The sequence below is a fragment of the Silurus meridionalis genome, chromosome 27 (assembly GCF_014805685.1).
Source record: "Silurus meridionalis isolate SWU-2019-XX chromosome 27, ASM1480568v1, whole genome shotgun sequence".
Taxonomy (NCBI): Eukaryota; Metazoa; Chordata; class Actinopteri; order Siluriformes; family Siluridae; genus Silurus; species Silurus meridionalis.
This window is the reverse complement of record NC_060910.1, coordinates 17,999,703-18,016,870: the sequence shown is the minus strand read 5'-3', so window position 1 is coordinate 18,016,870 and position 17,168 is coordinate 17,999,703. Positions and strand designations below refer to the sequence as shown.

The 17,168-nt window shown below is 42.6% G+C and overlaps 1 protein-coding gene across 5 annotated transcripts; it reads left to right on the top strand.

Annotated features, from left to right (window-relative positions):
• Positions 1–103: 103 nt before the first annotated feature.
• On the top strand, positions 104–15,808 carry trpv4 (transient receptor potential cation channel, subfamily V, member 4). Of its 5 annotated transcripts, none has more exons than XM_046842260.1 (18): positions 104–329; positions 4,365–4,487; positions 5,323–5,409; positions 6,263–6,651; positions 7,507–7,685; positions 8,644–8,796; positions 10,117–10,257; positions 10,939–11,237; positions 11,414–11,593; positions 11,753–11,911; positions 12,032–12,124; positions 12,306–12,379; positions 12,862–13,027; positions 13,479–13,545; positions 13,635–13,942; positions 14,073–14,200; positions 14,569–14,684; positions 14,856–15,808. In XM_046842260.1, exons 3-18 carry the CDS (start codon positions 5,401–5,403, stop codon positions 14,966–14,968), a joined length of 2,574 nt encoding a protein of 857 aa, XP_046698216.1. In that variant the 5' UTR covers positions 104–329; positions 4,365–4,487; positions 5,323–5,400; the 3' UTR covers positions 14,969–15,808. The 5 variants fall into 5 exon arrangements, with proteins under 5 accessions (XP_046698216.1, XP_046698218.1, XP_046698217.1 ...); XM_046842261.1 differs by lacking the exon at positions 104–329 and adding an exon at positions 3,209–3,344; XM_046842258.1 differs by lacking the exon at positions 104–329 and adding an exon at positions 3,366–3,597.
• Positions 15,809–17,168: the final 1,360 nt, after the last annotated feature.

Genomic DNA, 17,168 nt, shown 5'->3' with positions numbered 1-17,168 from the left:
ATGCTCGCAGTGTGTGTGTGTGTGTGTGTGTGTGTGTGTGTGTTGAGGCGATGTCTCTCTGTCCGAGAGGCGGTGAGAGTCAGAAGGAACACCCAACGCCTCAGGCTCCTGAAGCTCCTCAAGCCCTCCTACTCTATCAGACCTGCTTTATTAACATCTCACCTACTGGAGAGCGCGCGCGCACACACACACACACACACAAACGGAAGGAGATACTCGTCATTCCCGTGCATTTAACGGAATACTAAAGTTTTTAACGGAAATTTAACGGAATACACACTTTTCCCCGCTGCAATCACACGCACGTGAACTCGATCAGGTTTTTTCAGGTAAGTCACAGTTCACTTTATTCACTTTCTCTCTCTTTCTGCACGCGCGGCGTTGCGGGGCATCTGGAGTCACTTTATTATTACGTTTACACCTGAAACGAAACCGAATTCGATTCGAATCCAAATTCTAATTAAGCGGAGGGGGACATCCGGGCATTTCCCCCCATCTCGCTATGTACAGTATGACACACACACACACACACACACACACACAATCTCAGTAACCAGAACACTTTTGTCTCTTTTATAAACATTTTTTACATTTATTTTAATTTATTTTTTATTGTCAACCAGCAGCAAAAAGGGTCAAATGTGTCAGATATCCATGTCCTCATTCAGATAATATAATCACTGAGACTAAATACTAAGACTAAATACTGAGTCTAACAGGTGAGATTAAGCACTCAGTTTATATACTGTAGTTCTGTTACTCAGCACTTTGTCTCCTGCTCCTCAGTTCTGACACTAGATGTTCTCCACTTCAGATGTTTCTTTGTGTTCTGGAGATCTGATTTATTCCCTTCAACTCCGTACAAAACACAGAGACGCCATTTCTAAGTGAAACTGTAATTATTTTAAATATCAAACATTTCAGAAACCCTGTGATGAATATGATAACACACACACTCTCACACACACACACACACACACACATCCCTCCTCTGAGTAAACACATCAACCACATCCCTGTAATGTACAACCAGTTTTAGGGAGAAACTAAATATTTAAATCCATATGTAAATATTTTAATGCTTCATAACCAATCATAAATGGTTTATTTATGTGACACTCATCTGTTTTCCCACCTGGTATCACCTGTACATTCTTTTCTCACCTGGAATCACCTAGAGACAGGTTTTCTACCCTGGAGCTGAATAATCACTAATCACCATATTCATGCTCAAGTCTAGTGGAACATCTTCCCAGAAGAGTGAGGAAAACCTTTGCCAAAGATTACTGAACTTTTCTCTACAGCAGTGACAGGACGTGTGCATGATATTATTACTTGTATATGAACATAAACACAGGGGAACGATGGCGGCTTGGTGTCCTGTGTGGCATGTAATCCGGCCTATTTAACCAGTTCCTAAAAAAGTGTGTCTGTGTGTGTGTGTGTGTGGGAGGAAGTGTGATGTTCATCAAAACTGTGATCTGTTGTTCATCTGCGAGGGTTTTAGTGGGCAACAGTAGGGCTGGTCATGTGATCAGGTTCCTCATGGTGTGTTCGATCAGAGATCTGAATGATCGTAAATGTTTTTTCTTCCAACCCCTTTTTCGTGTTTCTGCTCTGCTGTAATGGTATAAAAAAAAAGAAAAAAGTTCAGTGCGTTTTGTTCCGTTCTGTTTATTAATGAACCCCTTGGGGAAGTTCTGCAGTTTAATATGTTTAAAACGTCAGGTTATTGATTTTAGTTCCCAGTTTGAATGAACCGCAGGGTTTTGTTGTTGGTGCACCGCTCAGACACGCCTGATACACGCATTAATCCGATCTTTCCAAATCTGAATCACGACTCGGACACGAGTCTCAGATCAGTTCAGAGCTGAGATCTGGTGTGAAATCCGGAGGAAGCGTGTTCTCGTTCTGTTTCTGTTTATCACCCAAACAGGAAAAATATCATTCTCTTATTATCAACACACTTCCTGCCAAATACTGCCCTCATCGTCATGTTCACTTCAAAACCAGGACACACCGTGGGATCATGTGCCTGTTAGAGAGAACATCAGGAGCAACAATAACAACAACAATAATAATAATAAAAAAAAGAGTAATTTATAGCTTTACTTAGAGTATTTATAGCTTAGAGTATTTATAGCTTTACTTTAATGCATTATAGTACATTACTGTGAATAATCTGCAGAATGCTGGGTATCGTTTTTTATTTCATTATTAAACAGATTTAAATAAACTATTTAAAAAACTATAAAACAATAAAAACATGCATACACTACGCACTGGGTTTATTTGCCCCCCTTTGTGAATCATTGCAGACCTTGAGACCCAACTTCCTGTGAGGAGAGAAGGGATCGTCTCTGGTGCAACAGAATGTAGGGGTTTACAGAGCAGCTTTAGTGTTGGATGTGGATGGAGACTCTTTTATAGTGTTTGTTCTTCTAAAAAAGAGCACATTTTTCCATACTTTGGTTATTTGTATCCATTTATAGATACATTGCCTGTGGAATGCCATCAAAATACATTACTTACATGATAGCAGCTATAAACGCCATTCCCTCAGCAGAGAGAAAAATAAAACAGTGTGAACTCATCAGTCCTGTGAGAAAACACAAATAGACAGATTTGGAAGTTTTACCATATCAATAAAAACACGTTTTCTTTGTTACAAAAATCTTATTTTATTCTGGTTGATCCACCGTATGTCTGTGTTTCAGTCGTTGCCATTGAAATCAGGTGTTAGAATGATTGTGTGAATATAAACAAGTAATATAAAGAAATGAACTGTTCTCAGTAGAGAGCCCTGTGGAATGCCATGTGAGGCTTGCATTTGAATGGAACTGAGTGCGTTTTTATTTTGTTTGGATTTCAGTCAGACATTTAAACCTTCAGAGCTGTTCTGTGAACTTGTGATCTCTACTATCAAGAAGCATGAGTCTTGTAGATCTGGTAGAAGGTCAGTAAGAGTTACAGGTTGTTACAACGTCACTGTTCCTGTACTACAATAAGAAACTCAAGGTTAAAAACCAAGCAAGACTGCGTTTGTCCTGAGGGTATGAGGTTTAGCTCTCCTGATTGGTCGCTCAAAAGAAACCAGCAGGACGTAGTGAAGCATTAGAGACGTAGTAGAAGGTGTAAAGTCTAATCCAATCGCATGCTATTTTAGTGAATCCGTGGTGACTGTGACATGATTTGATCAGGTCTTCATAATCATTCCTGTTTATCAGATGTTTGTCAGAGTACTTGTTCTGCAGGCTTTCTTCCATCTGTGGAGAGAATCGGATGAAGACGAGCCCGAACACGCTGAGCCGTGTGGGTTTGTAGAAGAACATGTTTCAGAGCAGGTGATTTATGAATCGTATTGTGTGTAATGCCAATCCCAGCTCATATAAAAGCGCAGGATTTGCAGGGACAGATTGCTCAGTGACACGAGGAGTGTGTTGGCTCTGGGGTCTTTGTGACTGTTTGGGAAAACCAGGAAGAGAATAGAAATGCTGGGATGAGTCCGTATTCATTCTGTACTCATTCAGGAAGTTGTAGCGTCAGAGAAAGGAGCTAAAGCAACAAAGGAAGACTTTTAAATGATAGAGTTTCTGGGTGAGTCAAAACTCGAACTGTAAAAACTGGTATCAGCCAGCATTTGTCATGTAGCAGCATTGTTTTAAACTCTACATAATGGAAATGTATGACTTCATGTGGGATTTTTTTCTTGACACCAGCAGATATGTTACAGTATCATTTTCATGTCTTTGGTGGAGTGTAAGTTCTTCTTTGTTCTCATGGACTGTAGTTCACTGGAGAAAAAGCACCACTATTAGGCCATTATGATGTGCTTATTCAGCTTTTTTGCAGGAGAAGGGCTTGTCTTTTTGACTACAGCATATTAAATATTGTACAATCTGAGTTTCCTTAAGTTGCAGAGTCTGGTCATAGACGTCTTGTAGATCGCCTCACAGTTGGTCCTCCAAATTGACATTGAGGTATTTATAAACACTGACCTCCTCTTTATTGATGAAGATGGACTTGGTGGATTTCCTTCTTTCTTTTGTAGTCCAAAACATTAACTCATTGGACTTGTTGAGTTGGAGTTGAAAATGTTGAGTTGGAGTTGGTTGATTTTGCAACAATCCTGCCCACCCTTAACACGCTCAACCACCACAGAGCCTTCAAAGATCTACTGCAAGTGGCATTTTAATAGGAAGTCTGAGCTGTTGAATAAGAACAATGCTGCATATTGAAGCCAGTGATCCACCTCATAGTATCATCCACTCTGTTATGCTGTTAATGTGACTCTCATAGTGTGTTTGCATCCTATCATTCCAAACCCTTTTGCGGAGCTTCATTATCTTCCTGTGTCCCACCAGGTCGCAGGTTGCCTCCGAATGACTGGAACCTATTCGGTTGTAAACAGAAACCAGGTTGTGGCCTGATCTGCTGAGGGGGAAGGGCAGAAGCACATTCCACATTCCTGTCATTTGCATACAAAGGTATTTTCACTGGTAGTGCAGTCTGCTTAATGGTAGAAGGTGTAGAATCAAGGTGACTGAATGAATCACATCATCACACGTATTTTTCCATGGTAGACACTATACGGCTCTCCAGAAGCAATCTGTTTGCCTGCACTTTCCTGAATCCAAAAATTGCAGCAAACACTGCTGTTTGGATGAGACTCATTCTTTATCAGTGCTCCACCCTCATCCATCTTCGGTCGGCAGCGACCTCGCGTTCCCCGTGATAAGCGTAGGATCTTGATCGTAGCTCTGCACCCCTGTATCTCTTCAAACACAGACGCAAAGCCGACAGCATAAACATTACGTTCAAACACGCAAGAAATTTAAAGTTCTGGAAAGGGTTAAAGGAATAGTGGAAATTACAGAAGCAGAAAAATATTCAAAAAAGTTGTCCCATGTTGTCAGAAGTGTCCCTGAGACCCCACCTGATTTTCTTCTTCTTTTTCTAAATAGAATTTCGTAACGTTTTTGTATTTTTTGAAGGCAATTGTGCTATAATTTGTTCGTATAAACCCCACACCAGCATCAAATATAAAACACTGATACCAAAGACTCCTTCCATCAATTCTATTACTTTCTGACCAACCACACTGGAGAATTCAGCAGCACTGTGAAGACATGGAACAGTGTGTCAAATGAAATAAGAAGCACAGCCCCTGGGTCTGATCTCCTGAATGAAATTAGATTATTTCTCAGACAAACTACCAATGGTTTCTGTCCTGTCTTGGTGAACATGGGTGGTGATGTTCAGGCAAGAAAAAAAAGCTTCAGTGGTTTTTAATTGACTGATGTTTGTTTGCTGTTTTTGCAGCTCAGTCCAGGAGAGACGTCTCCTCCCTTCAGTCGACCCACGTGAAGAGGAATTTGGCAGTTAAATACGACTTGAGGGATGAATGAGGTAAGGAATAGTGTGTATTTGTGTGTGTGTGTGTGTGTGTGTTGGGCTGATTCAGAAACAGTGATCCCTTTTTACATTGCTTTAGAATCCTCATCTCCTGAGAATGGTATAGTCCTACTCTATGAGGTCGTGATGTTGAAGTATTTAACACTGGTATAACGCCATCATCTCTTTATATATGACTTTTTATTCAAGTTTTCTCAGCTTACAAACTAATTTCTTCTGTAATCCCAGTCCATCATTCTGTGTCCAGTCAGGAATCTTTTATACAGAATGTCTGAAAACAACTGGGAAACAAGGAAACTAACTGGGTATAGAAAAACACTGGGTATTCAGAAAATTAGTGACTGGAAGATCTGAAAAACCAGGTGAGATAAAACTGGTTTCAGGACCCAAGCAAATTGTGAACTTTCTGCTTTTTCTCCACCTTCAACACCACTCTCTCATTAGTAACTAGTAATTTCCTGTCCTACTGTACAGCATCATTTATTCATTTATTACAGGACACAGACCTCGTGTTATATTTAGGACTTGCACGATGTTCAATACTGTGTAAAAGTCACCTTTGTGTAATACATTTATATTTATGAATTCAGCATTGTTAAGTTTGAAAAATCTAGCAACCCAAGAGATGCTAAATAAAACCTACAGCTAATGTCCTTATAAACCACATGAAGCTTGCAGCTTGTAGTGGAAAGATTTCCACATTTTTGAAAGTCACATTCACTTCAGACTGTATATGTACAAAACATTTGATATTCCTCTCAAGCTGTAAAGTTTGTGTGGAGTTTTATAAATGAGACATGTATAGAATTATAGCATCACATAATCTCTGGTGTCTAATCCCTCGCAGGCTTCCTCCTCATTATTAAAGCGCTGCCGCCTGGTCAGGTCTGAGACCGATCCTGTTTGCGGGTCTCAGGCGTCACAGACGTCTCCCAGTCAGGATGCTTCAGCGCAGGACTCCTCCTTCCCTCTCTCATCAGTAGCAGACCTGCTGGAGGGAGAGGAGACCGGTGGTACCCCTGCCGCCCGACCCGAGACCAAGCCGAACCTCCGCAACAAGTTCCAGGGAGCTTTCAAGAAGGGCATCAGCAACCCTATGGACCTGATCGAGTCCACCATCTATGAGTCTTCGGTCAACCCGGGGCCCAAAAAGGCCCCCATGGACTCGCTGTTTGACTACGGCACGTGTCGCGTCACCAATAACCAGAAATGGCGCAGGAAGAAACTCGGCCGAGGGTGAGAAAGAAATCAGGGTATAATTATTCACAATTACAGACTGCTCAACAAATAACATGTGGAGGGCTGTGAAGGTTCTGAGCTATGGAGATGATTCAGGTTGTGTAGATGTGCTCAGTAGATGTGCTCATGAGGTACCTCATGCTCTCTGTAAACAGAATAAGATTTGTAGCAAAAACGTGTTAATATTTTAAACATATTGATTGTTCTGAGACTTCTGTCGACTCATCAATTCTCTGGATTATTTCCCAAGAGCTGCAGAGAGATGAGATCGTACTGGACTTGTTCTGGCTTGTGGACGATTATATAAAAACCACAATCTGTGGTCACACAGTGCCACAGATTCAAGTGATGGAGCGATGAAGGTGATGTTTTCGCTCTTTGTGATTTGAAACGCAGCTCAGCTTCCTCACAGAAAACGTAATCATACGGACGGGTTTTTTTGTCTATAAACTCTTTCTCTCGTAGCCTGGTTGGAGTTATACCTCAGTAATGAATGCTTTCCTGTTCTCTGGAGCTGAAGCTGTGTTAGAAGCTGCTGTGTTAGAGGGGTGTGGCCCGTGTGGTGGTGTTGTTTCTTTGCTAGCTCTTGAGGTAATATTTATACAGCGTTCTGTGTCTTTTCCACCTGAAACACAGGTTTATTGATGCCACAAAGCTGCTCGGCTGCTGACTAGCGTCCATGTAGGACTGTGGTAGGACTGTTTGCGTTGTCTGCGAGGATGTAGCTATATATTCAGAAAAGTGGAACCATAGTTCCTGCTCTGACCCTCTGACGCACCTCAGTATTTTATTTGAATGAAGAGAAGTTCTCCAGATGATTCACATGAAGCGTCTTTTCTCACTAACTTACAGGAACACAGACAACATGGTGTCATGTGACGATACCGGCTCGGACCCTCCCAGAGTTCTGAAGGTGTTTAATCGCACGCAGCTGTTCGACGCCGTGTCTCGAGCCGACCCCAGTGCTCTGGACGGCCTGCTGGAGTTCCTGCAGAGCCACAACAAGAGACTGACGGACGAGGAGTTCCGAGGTGAAGCTCGACATGTTTACTGCCAGTGTGTATAAAAGTATGTGGAGAAGACAGGAAGTGTTTAGGAAAACTGTAGATAGAGTTTAAGTTTCCTCAGAGCTGATACAGGAAAGGTAAATAATTCAGGGTAGATTTAAAGATCAGGAAATTTGGGCTTGATGCAATTCTTTTGCAGATGAGCGACTTTTTCACATCTGGCAGGACGTCGCCTTCTGTGTACTTTTCACTCCTGCTTCAATCTGTCATCTTTATCAGAGGAAAGGAAACTGATTGCACTGAGCGTCTACCATTAAAGCACTGCTTCCTGCCTCAGGGGATTGTGGGAATCTATCAGGGTGACGTGAGAAGTCACAGCAAACCGTCTCTCTGCTTTAATTCTCAGACAAACACACACACACACACACATACATTCCTGGAAAAGTAAATAGTAGAAGCTCCAATTTGACCGTTTGGACCCTCTCACTGCACTCTTCTACACGGTTAACGGCAAAAAAATTATTAATAGAACACGCAAACACATTTTTCACCATTTTTCAGAACTGCATTATCATCCTGACACAAGTTTCATGTGGAGTGAAAGACAAAATTACACCTTGCCCATGTCAGACTTTACAACCACATGAACACCCAGTAATGTTCAGCCTGAAAAATCTCAGATCAGATCAGAGGACGTCTAACACACGGACTGTAGAGAGATTTTTCTGCCCCTTGTTTTAAAACCACCACTAGGAGGGCGCTACACGTACACTTACTGCACGATCACTAGTGGTGCTGGACACCAAAAATCCCTCCTGTCGCATTGAACTCATTACAAGCCTGATTTCCGAATCATGTCGATTGGACTAAATGTCTAAATGTCCTGATATAAAAAAAAAAGCAGGAGGGTTTATAAAAATTTGATTATAGCTGTGTACACATTACTGTGTGTGTGTGTGTGTGTGTGTGTGTGTGTGTGTAGAGCTATCCACTGGGAAAACGTGTCTGCTGAAAGCTCTGCTGAATTTATACGGTGGAAGGAACGACACCATCCCCTTGTTACTGGACGTGGCTGAGCAGACAGGGAACCTGTACGAGTTTGTCAACACGCCCTTCAGGGACCTGTATTACCGCGGTAAGGGGAGACCCACGAAGACCAGCACACACTTTAATCTAAAGACATCCGATTAATAATAATGTAATAAATTCCTCCAGAGTGTGTATGTGTATGTACAGGGCGTGTTGAGGCCACACCCACTTATTTAAAAGAATAAGCCTGTCTGTGTGGATCTGGTACAGTAAATAAATGACAGGGTGGTGTGATGATAAAAAGGGTAAAGGGGCACAGAGAGTTAAGGGCCTTGCTCAAGGGCCCAACAGTGGCAGCTTGGCAATACTACTACCTTCTGATCAGTACCCCAGAGCCTTAACTTCCTCCCCAATGATTGATAAATAAACTGTTACTGACATTGGAGACTCCTTCCATGAAATGTTCAGTAAAGCAGTGTGTACTGTGTGTCTACGATTCCACATCGAGCAATTAAATATAGTCATGTGATCCCTCCTGACCAATCACAATCCAGAAGCAGGAGTGTGATAGTGTTCAGGGTGAAGCCTGGCCAGTCTGTGGGAATCTAAAGGCGTTCACCCAGAAATGCCACGCTGGCATCTTACTTCTCAGATGTGTGTGTGTGTGTGTGTGTGTTGGCGTGGGTGTGTGGGGCAGGTTTCTGGATTTGTTAAAGAGCTGCAGTGTGTCTTTAGTCTCCACCCTGCACTAATATAAATAGCAAACACATACACATGCCTGTGTACTGTAGGCCCAAACCCCAGAGTTTCCATTGGGCACACCCAGCTACTGATGATGTCACTTCCTGTCATTAGGCTCCGGTCCATTCACTGAGAGTGCAAGTGTTCAGTGAGGAGTCGAGAGCAGATCTATTCTGGATCATGATTGGTCAGAAGGTCAAAAGCTGTGGGTTCATTCTCCGCTCGTTCAGATAGATCAGCGTTTCTATAGCAACGGCTTGTTTTTCTGACATTGGGAGGTGAAAGTTTAACCCTAGTCTGATCTGCTTCCAGACAGAGGGAAAAGTCAGGTGATGTCTGTGAAGTGGTTGTAGCTGCCAGGAAACAGAATGTACCCAGAATGCATCTCTTTTCTAAGGCAGCAGTTATGTGGAGGATACGGAGGAGAGTTTAGAGTCCAGATCGCTGCCATTTCCACTCATTCTTTAGTTTGTTACCATGACAACACACGCAAGCATCACATGGCACTGGAAGTTAGTTCTGGAAAATGTTTTCGAGTGCAAGTACAACAACAAGAAAGTGAGCACATGGTCCTGGACTGACTCCTGAACCCGTATAGATATTCACACTTATGGATCATCTGGTCATGTTGTTGTCTGTTGATTGTAGTTGACTGTGTGTGTGTGTGTGTGTTTGTGTGCTGCAGGTCAGACCGCGCTGCACATCGCCATCGAGCGGCGCTGTAAACACTACGCCGAGATGCTTGTGGAGAAGGAAGCCGACGTTCACGCTCAGGCTCGAGGACGCTTCTTCCAGCCCCGAGACGAGGGAGGATACTTTTACTTTGGTGAGGGACACTTCCTGTAAGCTTTCACCGTCTGTGTGTGTGTGTGTGTGTGTGTGTGTGTGTGTGTGTGTGTGAGGAGCATCAACACTGTTTCATAAGGAAATTAAAACGAGGAAAAAAAACATGAAGCTGATGATAAGGAGGAAGTGGAAGTGTTGTTAGTGTCACCTGACTGATCTGTCCTGGAGATGGAGAGCAGAACTTCCCTGTAGGGTTTGATGTTGGGAAAATGAGACAGTCCAGTCCTCCATGAGTGTGTTACTGCAGTGTGGGGTGTGTTAGAGCAGTAGAATGTGCAGTATCCGGGGAGGATCCGCATTACAGACTGTTCAGACGTTTTATTCAGTATGTTATTAGGTCAGTTATTGGCACGTAGACATCAGGTTATTTAAAAACTCCACCCTGATGGCAGAAGCACAGTTCAGTCTTTCAGGAACAAAGTGACTTCATGTCCTGAATAAAACCTGCTGCAGGGAGTGAAAGCTTTCACTGTGCTCCCGCTCAGAGCTTCACTGAGTTTAGTGTTTGCTGCCTCCTGCTGGTGAAAGTGTGCTAGTGCAGCTGATGGGAGTCAATCGACTGAACACTGCTTTAATTGTTGTACAGCGTTTCACAAGTTCTCTTGACCAAGTAAAATCACTGAAAAAGCTTGTGTGTGTGTGTGTGTGTGTGTTTATCCAGGTGAGCTCCCTCTCTCGCTGGCTGCCTGCACTAACCAGCCCGGCCTGGTGCATTACCTGACGGAGAACAGCCACAAGACGGCAGACCTGCGGCGGCAGGACTCGCGCGGGAACACGGCCCTGCATGCGCTCGTGCACGTGGCCGACAACACGCGCGAAAACACTCGCTTCGTCACCAAGATGTACGACCTGCTGCTCATCAAGAGCGCCAAACTTTACCCAGAATCCAACCTGGAGCAGGTCCTCAACAACGACGGCATGTCGCCACTCATGATGGCCGCCAAACTCGGCAAGATCGGGGTGAGGAACAAATAGTTTTAGATCACGTGTGACAGATCCTGTGTAACTTTTAATTCATACCTGCTCCTCAGACAGAGAGAGAGGTGGCGCTATAACGTGCATTAACAGTATTGAGATGTTTACAGTAGTGCAGTAGATGATGTATGATGAGTAAAAGTGTGGTTTCTCTGTCGCAGGTTTTCCAGCACATCATCCGGAGAGAAATTAAAGACGATGAGGTGCGTCACCTGTGCAGGAAGTTTAAGGACTGGGCGTATGGACCCGTGTACTCGTCTCTGTACGATCTCTCCAACCTGGACATGTGCGGCGAGGATGTCTCCGTGCTGGAGATCCTCGTCTATAATAGCAGAATCGAGGTAACTGATGAGACAGAAACAGAGAAATAGAGATGAGAAGATCAGCAGATTGATGTTTATTTGAGTTTAGTATCTAAAGCAGAGCTGAGACTTAATCAGAAAGGAATTCTGGGAGATGATATCACTCATACTCCTGTACATGTGCTCTGGGTTGTGCAGAACCGGCACGAGATGTTGGCTGTGGAGCCGATTAACGAGCTGCTGAGGGAGAAATGGCAAAAATTTGCCGCCGTGACGTTTTACATCAGCGTGGTGTCGTACCTCATCACCATGATTATCTTCACACTCGTCGCCTACAATCGTCCCTCTGATGGCATGGTGAGTACCGTCGACTCACACACACTGCATACTCATCATACACCTGTGTGTGTGTGTGTGTGTGTGTGTGTGTGTGTGTGTGTGTGTGTGTGTGTGTTTAACTGTTAAATCCCTCCTCAGCCTCCGTATTCATACGTAACGACGGAGGACAAACTGCGTCTGGCAGGAGAACTCATCACCCTCAGCTCTGGACTCTTTTTCTTCATAAGTAATGTAAGTCTCTCTCACACACACACACACACACTCACACACACACACACACACACACACACACACTGACACGCTCAGTAGATGCTCTGTATATTCTATTAAAATGAGATTTCTGAGGTAAATGTTTTAAATATTGTAATGTTTGTTGTTGTTTATTGCCTGTAAACTTTCTGTTCTCTATCAGATAAAGGATTTGTTGCTGAAAAGGATGCCGTCCGTGACCTCGTTATTTATCGACGGATCGTTTCAACTCCTCTAGTAAGAATTTAACACACACACAGTAACAGTGCAGCCGGAACACAGTCAAAACACAGACTTTTCCTGACTTACACACAGGCACACACACGTGTCTTGCAATAGCATGACATTTTTCCTTCACTTGAACAAGGAGACCCAAAGCGTGACAGTGTTCCTGTGCACAAAGCCATGAAGATCTGGAAGTGTGTGAAAGATCTTGAGTAGCCTGATATTGAGCTATAAACACTATCAAACACTTTTGGGATGAATGTGAACACTGACTGCACCCCAGGCCTCCACATCTTCATACCTACATCACTACCTGACACAAATCTCCGAAAGAATCTAGTGGAACAGAAGAGTGGAGGTTTTGATAACAGCAAATGGGATTAAATGTGGAAACAGGAATAAGAACATATAAATCGGGTCGGTGTCCACAAACTTTTGGCCTCATATTAGAGACAAATACTTACACATGAGTGTGTGTGTGTGTGTGTGTGTAGTTTTATGTACTCGGTGCTGGTGCTGGTGTCGGTGTCTCTGTACCTGGCGGGGATTCAGGCCTACGTGACGGTGATGGTGTGTGCGCTGGTGTTAGGGTGGATGAACACACTGTATTTTACCAGAGGCTTCAAACTTACTGGCACCTACAGCATCATGATCCAGAAGGTACGAACACACACACACACACACACACACACACACACACACACACAGTCCTTTTAATCATGTGCACATACTTTAACAGCAAAATCAATCTTTAAAATCGATAAATATCAGAAGAGCTTCCAGAGACAAAGGGGACTTGGGAAAGGCGAGGCGAGGGATGTGAGGTCATACACAACAAAATATCTGTCCAATAACTGTCCCAGGACTCACATGAAGTTTAGATAAACCGCTTTCTAGAAAAAGTCATCATCATCATCTCAAACTGTGGGCCGAACTCACTCAGATTGGCCTCTAGGGGGAGCTAAAGGTGCTCAATAATAAACGTGTTAGAAGCTGCAGCTCTGAATAGAAAAATATACTTTAGTGTGAAAATCACACAACATTCATGAAGGTTAAACTTATAAAGGAAATAATGTCGATGACGTGGTCACTCACGGTGTGTTTATTGTAGATTCTGTTTAAAGATCTGTTCCGCTTCCTGCTGGTCTACGTGCTCTTCATGATCGGCTATGCTTCAGGTCAGGATAATAATCACGCATGTGCATAAGTAATAAATTACGGCTGTTTCCACACATTAATGCGTGTTCCTTTTTCTCTCCTCCATCAGGTCTGGTGTCTCTGCTCAATCCGTGTCCCCCGAACAGCACCAAACTGCCGTGGGACGCCACCAATAAGTCGTTCTGCAGAGACCCGGCGGCGTTCAGCACCGTCCTGCTGGAGCTCTTCAAGCTCACCATCGGCCTGGGGAACCTGGAAGATATGGTCCAGGGAATGCAGTACCCTGAGGTGTGCCTCATCCTCGCAGTCACCTACATCGTGGTCTCCTTTGTGCTCCTGCTCAACATGCTGATCGCCCTCATGGGTCAGACCGTCACCAAGGTGTCCAAGCAGAGCAAGCAGATGTGGAAGCTGCAGGTAAACTCCGACTCCGACTCCTGGACAATCTGGAAGCATTTAAAAAAAAATGTATACACAATTAGCAAACATTTGATTCTTGTAGTTATTTTATAGATGAATGATCATGGTTTCTCTGTGTGGTCTTCAGTGGGCTACAACGATCCTGGACATCGAGCGATCTTTACCCACGTGTCTGCGCAAAAAGTTCCGTGTGGGGGAAATGGTGACGGTGGGAAAGAACTGGGACGGGACTCCTGATAAACGCTGGTGCTTCCGGTACGACTGAATGATTATCGTTACTACTGATCACTAGGAGTGTAAACGTGCACGTATTCGTACTGAACCGCTTCGGTACCGGGCTTTCGTTTGATCACAAACCTGACACACAATCAGAGATCATTTCATCTCCCTCCTTATGAAGTCTGAGTCTGAATGGACCACATCTTCTGTAGAAGCAGCTACCAGAAGCTGAAGTCCAGTACACGTAGGAACACGTACGGTCAGGAATGTGGTGTGATGGAGGTCATTAATACAATGTATAAAAACCGGTTTAAAGCAGAGCATGAATTTCGTACAGTCATGATCATGTGGATGAAGGTCCTCATGAAGAGAGAAAAATCAGAGGATTGTGTTTATTCCTCCAGGGTGGACGAGGTGAAATGGTCGGACTGGAACCACAATCTGGGAATCATTAACGAGGATCCAGGACAAAAAGAGCAACACGAACAGGGTCACAACAACACCAAACGACTGCGACGAGGTGGGGTTCACACACACACACACACACACACACACACGTTTTTTTTAAATGGATTCAGTTGAGTGCATGTGGTTGCACCTTTACATCCAGATCAAGAAATAGATTGAAACCACAATCTCCACCTTCCTGGTTCATTGAGCGGAACATCACGCGTGTGTGTCGATGTTACAGATCGCTGGTCCACGGTGGTTCCTCGAATAGTGGAGCTGAATCGAGTTCCCCGATCCAGAGAACACGTGGTGGAGATGACGGAACCCCTGAAGCAGAGGAACAGTTTCAACTGAATCTGGAGCTGAACCACAGAAAATGTTATTTCTACTTACTGTAGAACATCTGCGTCCACTTCCATCTCCACAAACACTGGAGCAAACATCTGGTCCTGACACTATAACAGTACCTTCACACACGACGGGACTGAAACAGGACTTCATCAGGACCTTGATCAATAAAAAACACAGAACTCGATCGGATCAGAACAGAACATCTGGAAGCAGAACGAGATCAGAATCAGGAGTCCAGATCATTCAGATTATAGAAAACCATAGGTTTTTTTTGTATAATCACGTGATCCATTTTGCAGCGTTCTTCCTCAGGGATCTGTCTGGAGACTGTCTGGATGTTATTTGGTCATAAATTATAAATATGCAGTCAAAAGCCAAACATAGATATAATATCAATAAAACATAAATATAATATGAATGAAAATATGAAATGCTTTTGAGGAAAGACAATATTTTCAGGTTGTACTGGTTACAGGGATTTATTTATTGTGACAATAACCAGGTTTTAAAAAACACATTAAACTATAGTTATTAGCGGTTCATGATGCAAAATATGATCAATCTGGAACATTTCATATCTTTTTTTTTTTTTTTATAAAACACCCATGCTGTAATAAATGTGTGCTGAAATATTAAATATCTCTAGACTCCTGTAAGCGCAGCATGTTGTTCATTTTCACCTTGTAAATATTTCAATATATTTTTTATCTTTATATAATGTTGTACTGACCAGCACATGAACATCTTTTATATGAAAAGTTATGTGACTTTGATGATTTAATATAAAAAAGGCGGCATTTATTAATGGAATTCTGAAATAAAATAAATACATTTAAAAAATGAGCTGTACATTATTATTATTATTATTATTATTATTATTATTATTATTATTATTATTATTATTATTGAGGATTGTTCCCAGTAGGGGGCAGTAGGGAGCTCAGAGCAGCGCTGGAGTAATGGGATGAAGTAGAATCTGTTTAATGAAAAAAGCAATGGAACCCCACAAAACTGTAGATAAAACACGGATTTATTTGACTGTTGCACCAATTTATGATTTCAGTAAAGAAAAGCAGGTAGTGAGCCCAAAAGCGCCCTTTTGCGTACAGTGTGCAGTGATGCAAGCTGGGAAAAGAAATACATATAAGTCAGAAGAACCAGTTTAAATTAATTAAATAAATTTATATGTACTTTTCTTTGTAGATTTGTAAATTGTAACCATTAAGTAATAATTACAACATTCGTTTGTGCATTTATAAACCTGAATCCATTGTTTGGATTGAAATCAGTGAGTCGACTTTAAGGTTTCGACTCTTTTAAACAGCGTCCTAAATCAGTGAGTCGACTCCAAGGTTTTGGCTTGACACGGTATAAAACAATGTCCCGAGTCAGTGAATCGACTCCAAGGTTTTGGTTTGATTCTGTTTCAAATAGTGTCCCGAGTCAGTGAATCGGCTCCGCGAGTTTAAGTTAACTCTGTGTCTATTAGCGTCCTGAGCAAGTGCGTCGACTCTAATATTTTAATTTGACTCTTTAAAATTGTGTTCTGAATCGGATAAATCGCCTGCAAGGTTTTGATTTGACTCAAATAATCCAAGGTTTTGAATTGATTTTTTATTTTTAAGTGTGTAATCAGTGAATCGATTCTTTTTTTTTTTTTTTTTTTTTTTTTTTTTGGGTGGATCCAATTCAATGCGATTAAAGATATAGTGCAGGGGTTTTCAACCTGTGGTCCGCCTGGTGGTCCGTGGCGGTATTGCACGTGGTCCGTGACAGCCTACATAATTTCACTATTAAAATCAATTTTTTCCATAATTTATTTTTCCAAACATTTCCAGAATATTTGCACATTAGTGGGAAAACTGAATTTAATGAAAATATCTAAAATATTCAAACTGACACAGGATAGGCTAGCTTTGCACCTATCAGGCCTGCTCTTTGCTAACGTTGTGTTTTGGTCATATACGTACACATTCATGGGAGAGATTCAAACGTCCTGCAGCTCTACGAAAAACTAGAGGCATTTGTTAAAAAAATGTCAAGATGGATAGAACGAGTGGAGAGTGGTAACATGGCTATGTTCCCTTCAGTTGAGGTATTCTGACAGCACTGACATTAAAGACCTTGTGTGTGAGCATTTGAGGAAGCTTGTGGTTCAATTCCAAAAGTACTTCAATGATTCTGATGAGTGGCCCTGTGACAG

Bases quoted from the DNA above. Each gene is read 5' to 3' on its own strand.
- trpv4 (XM_046842262.1), top strand. The intron at 14,201-14,568 runs GTACGACTGAAT...TTATTCCTCCAG, and splicing joins GATAAACGCTGGTGCTTCCG to GGTGGACGAGGTGAAATGGT. The intron at 14,685-14,855 runs GTGGGGTTCACA...TCGATGTTACAG, and splicing joins CACCAAACGACTGCGACGAG to ATCGCTGGTCCACGGTGGTT.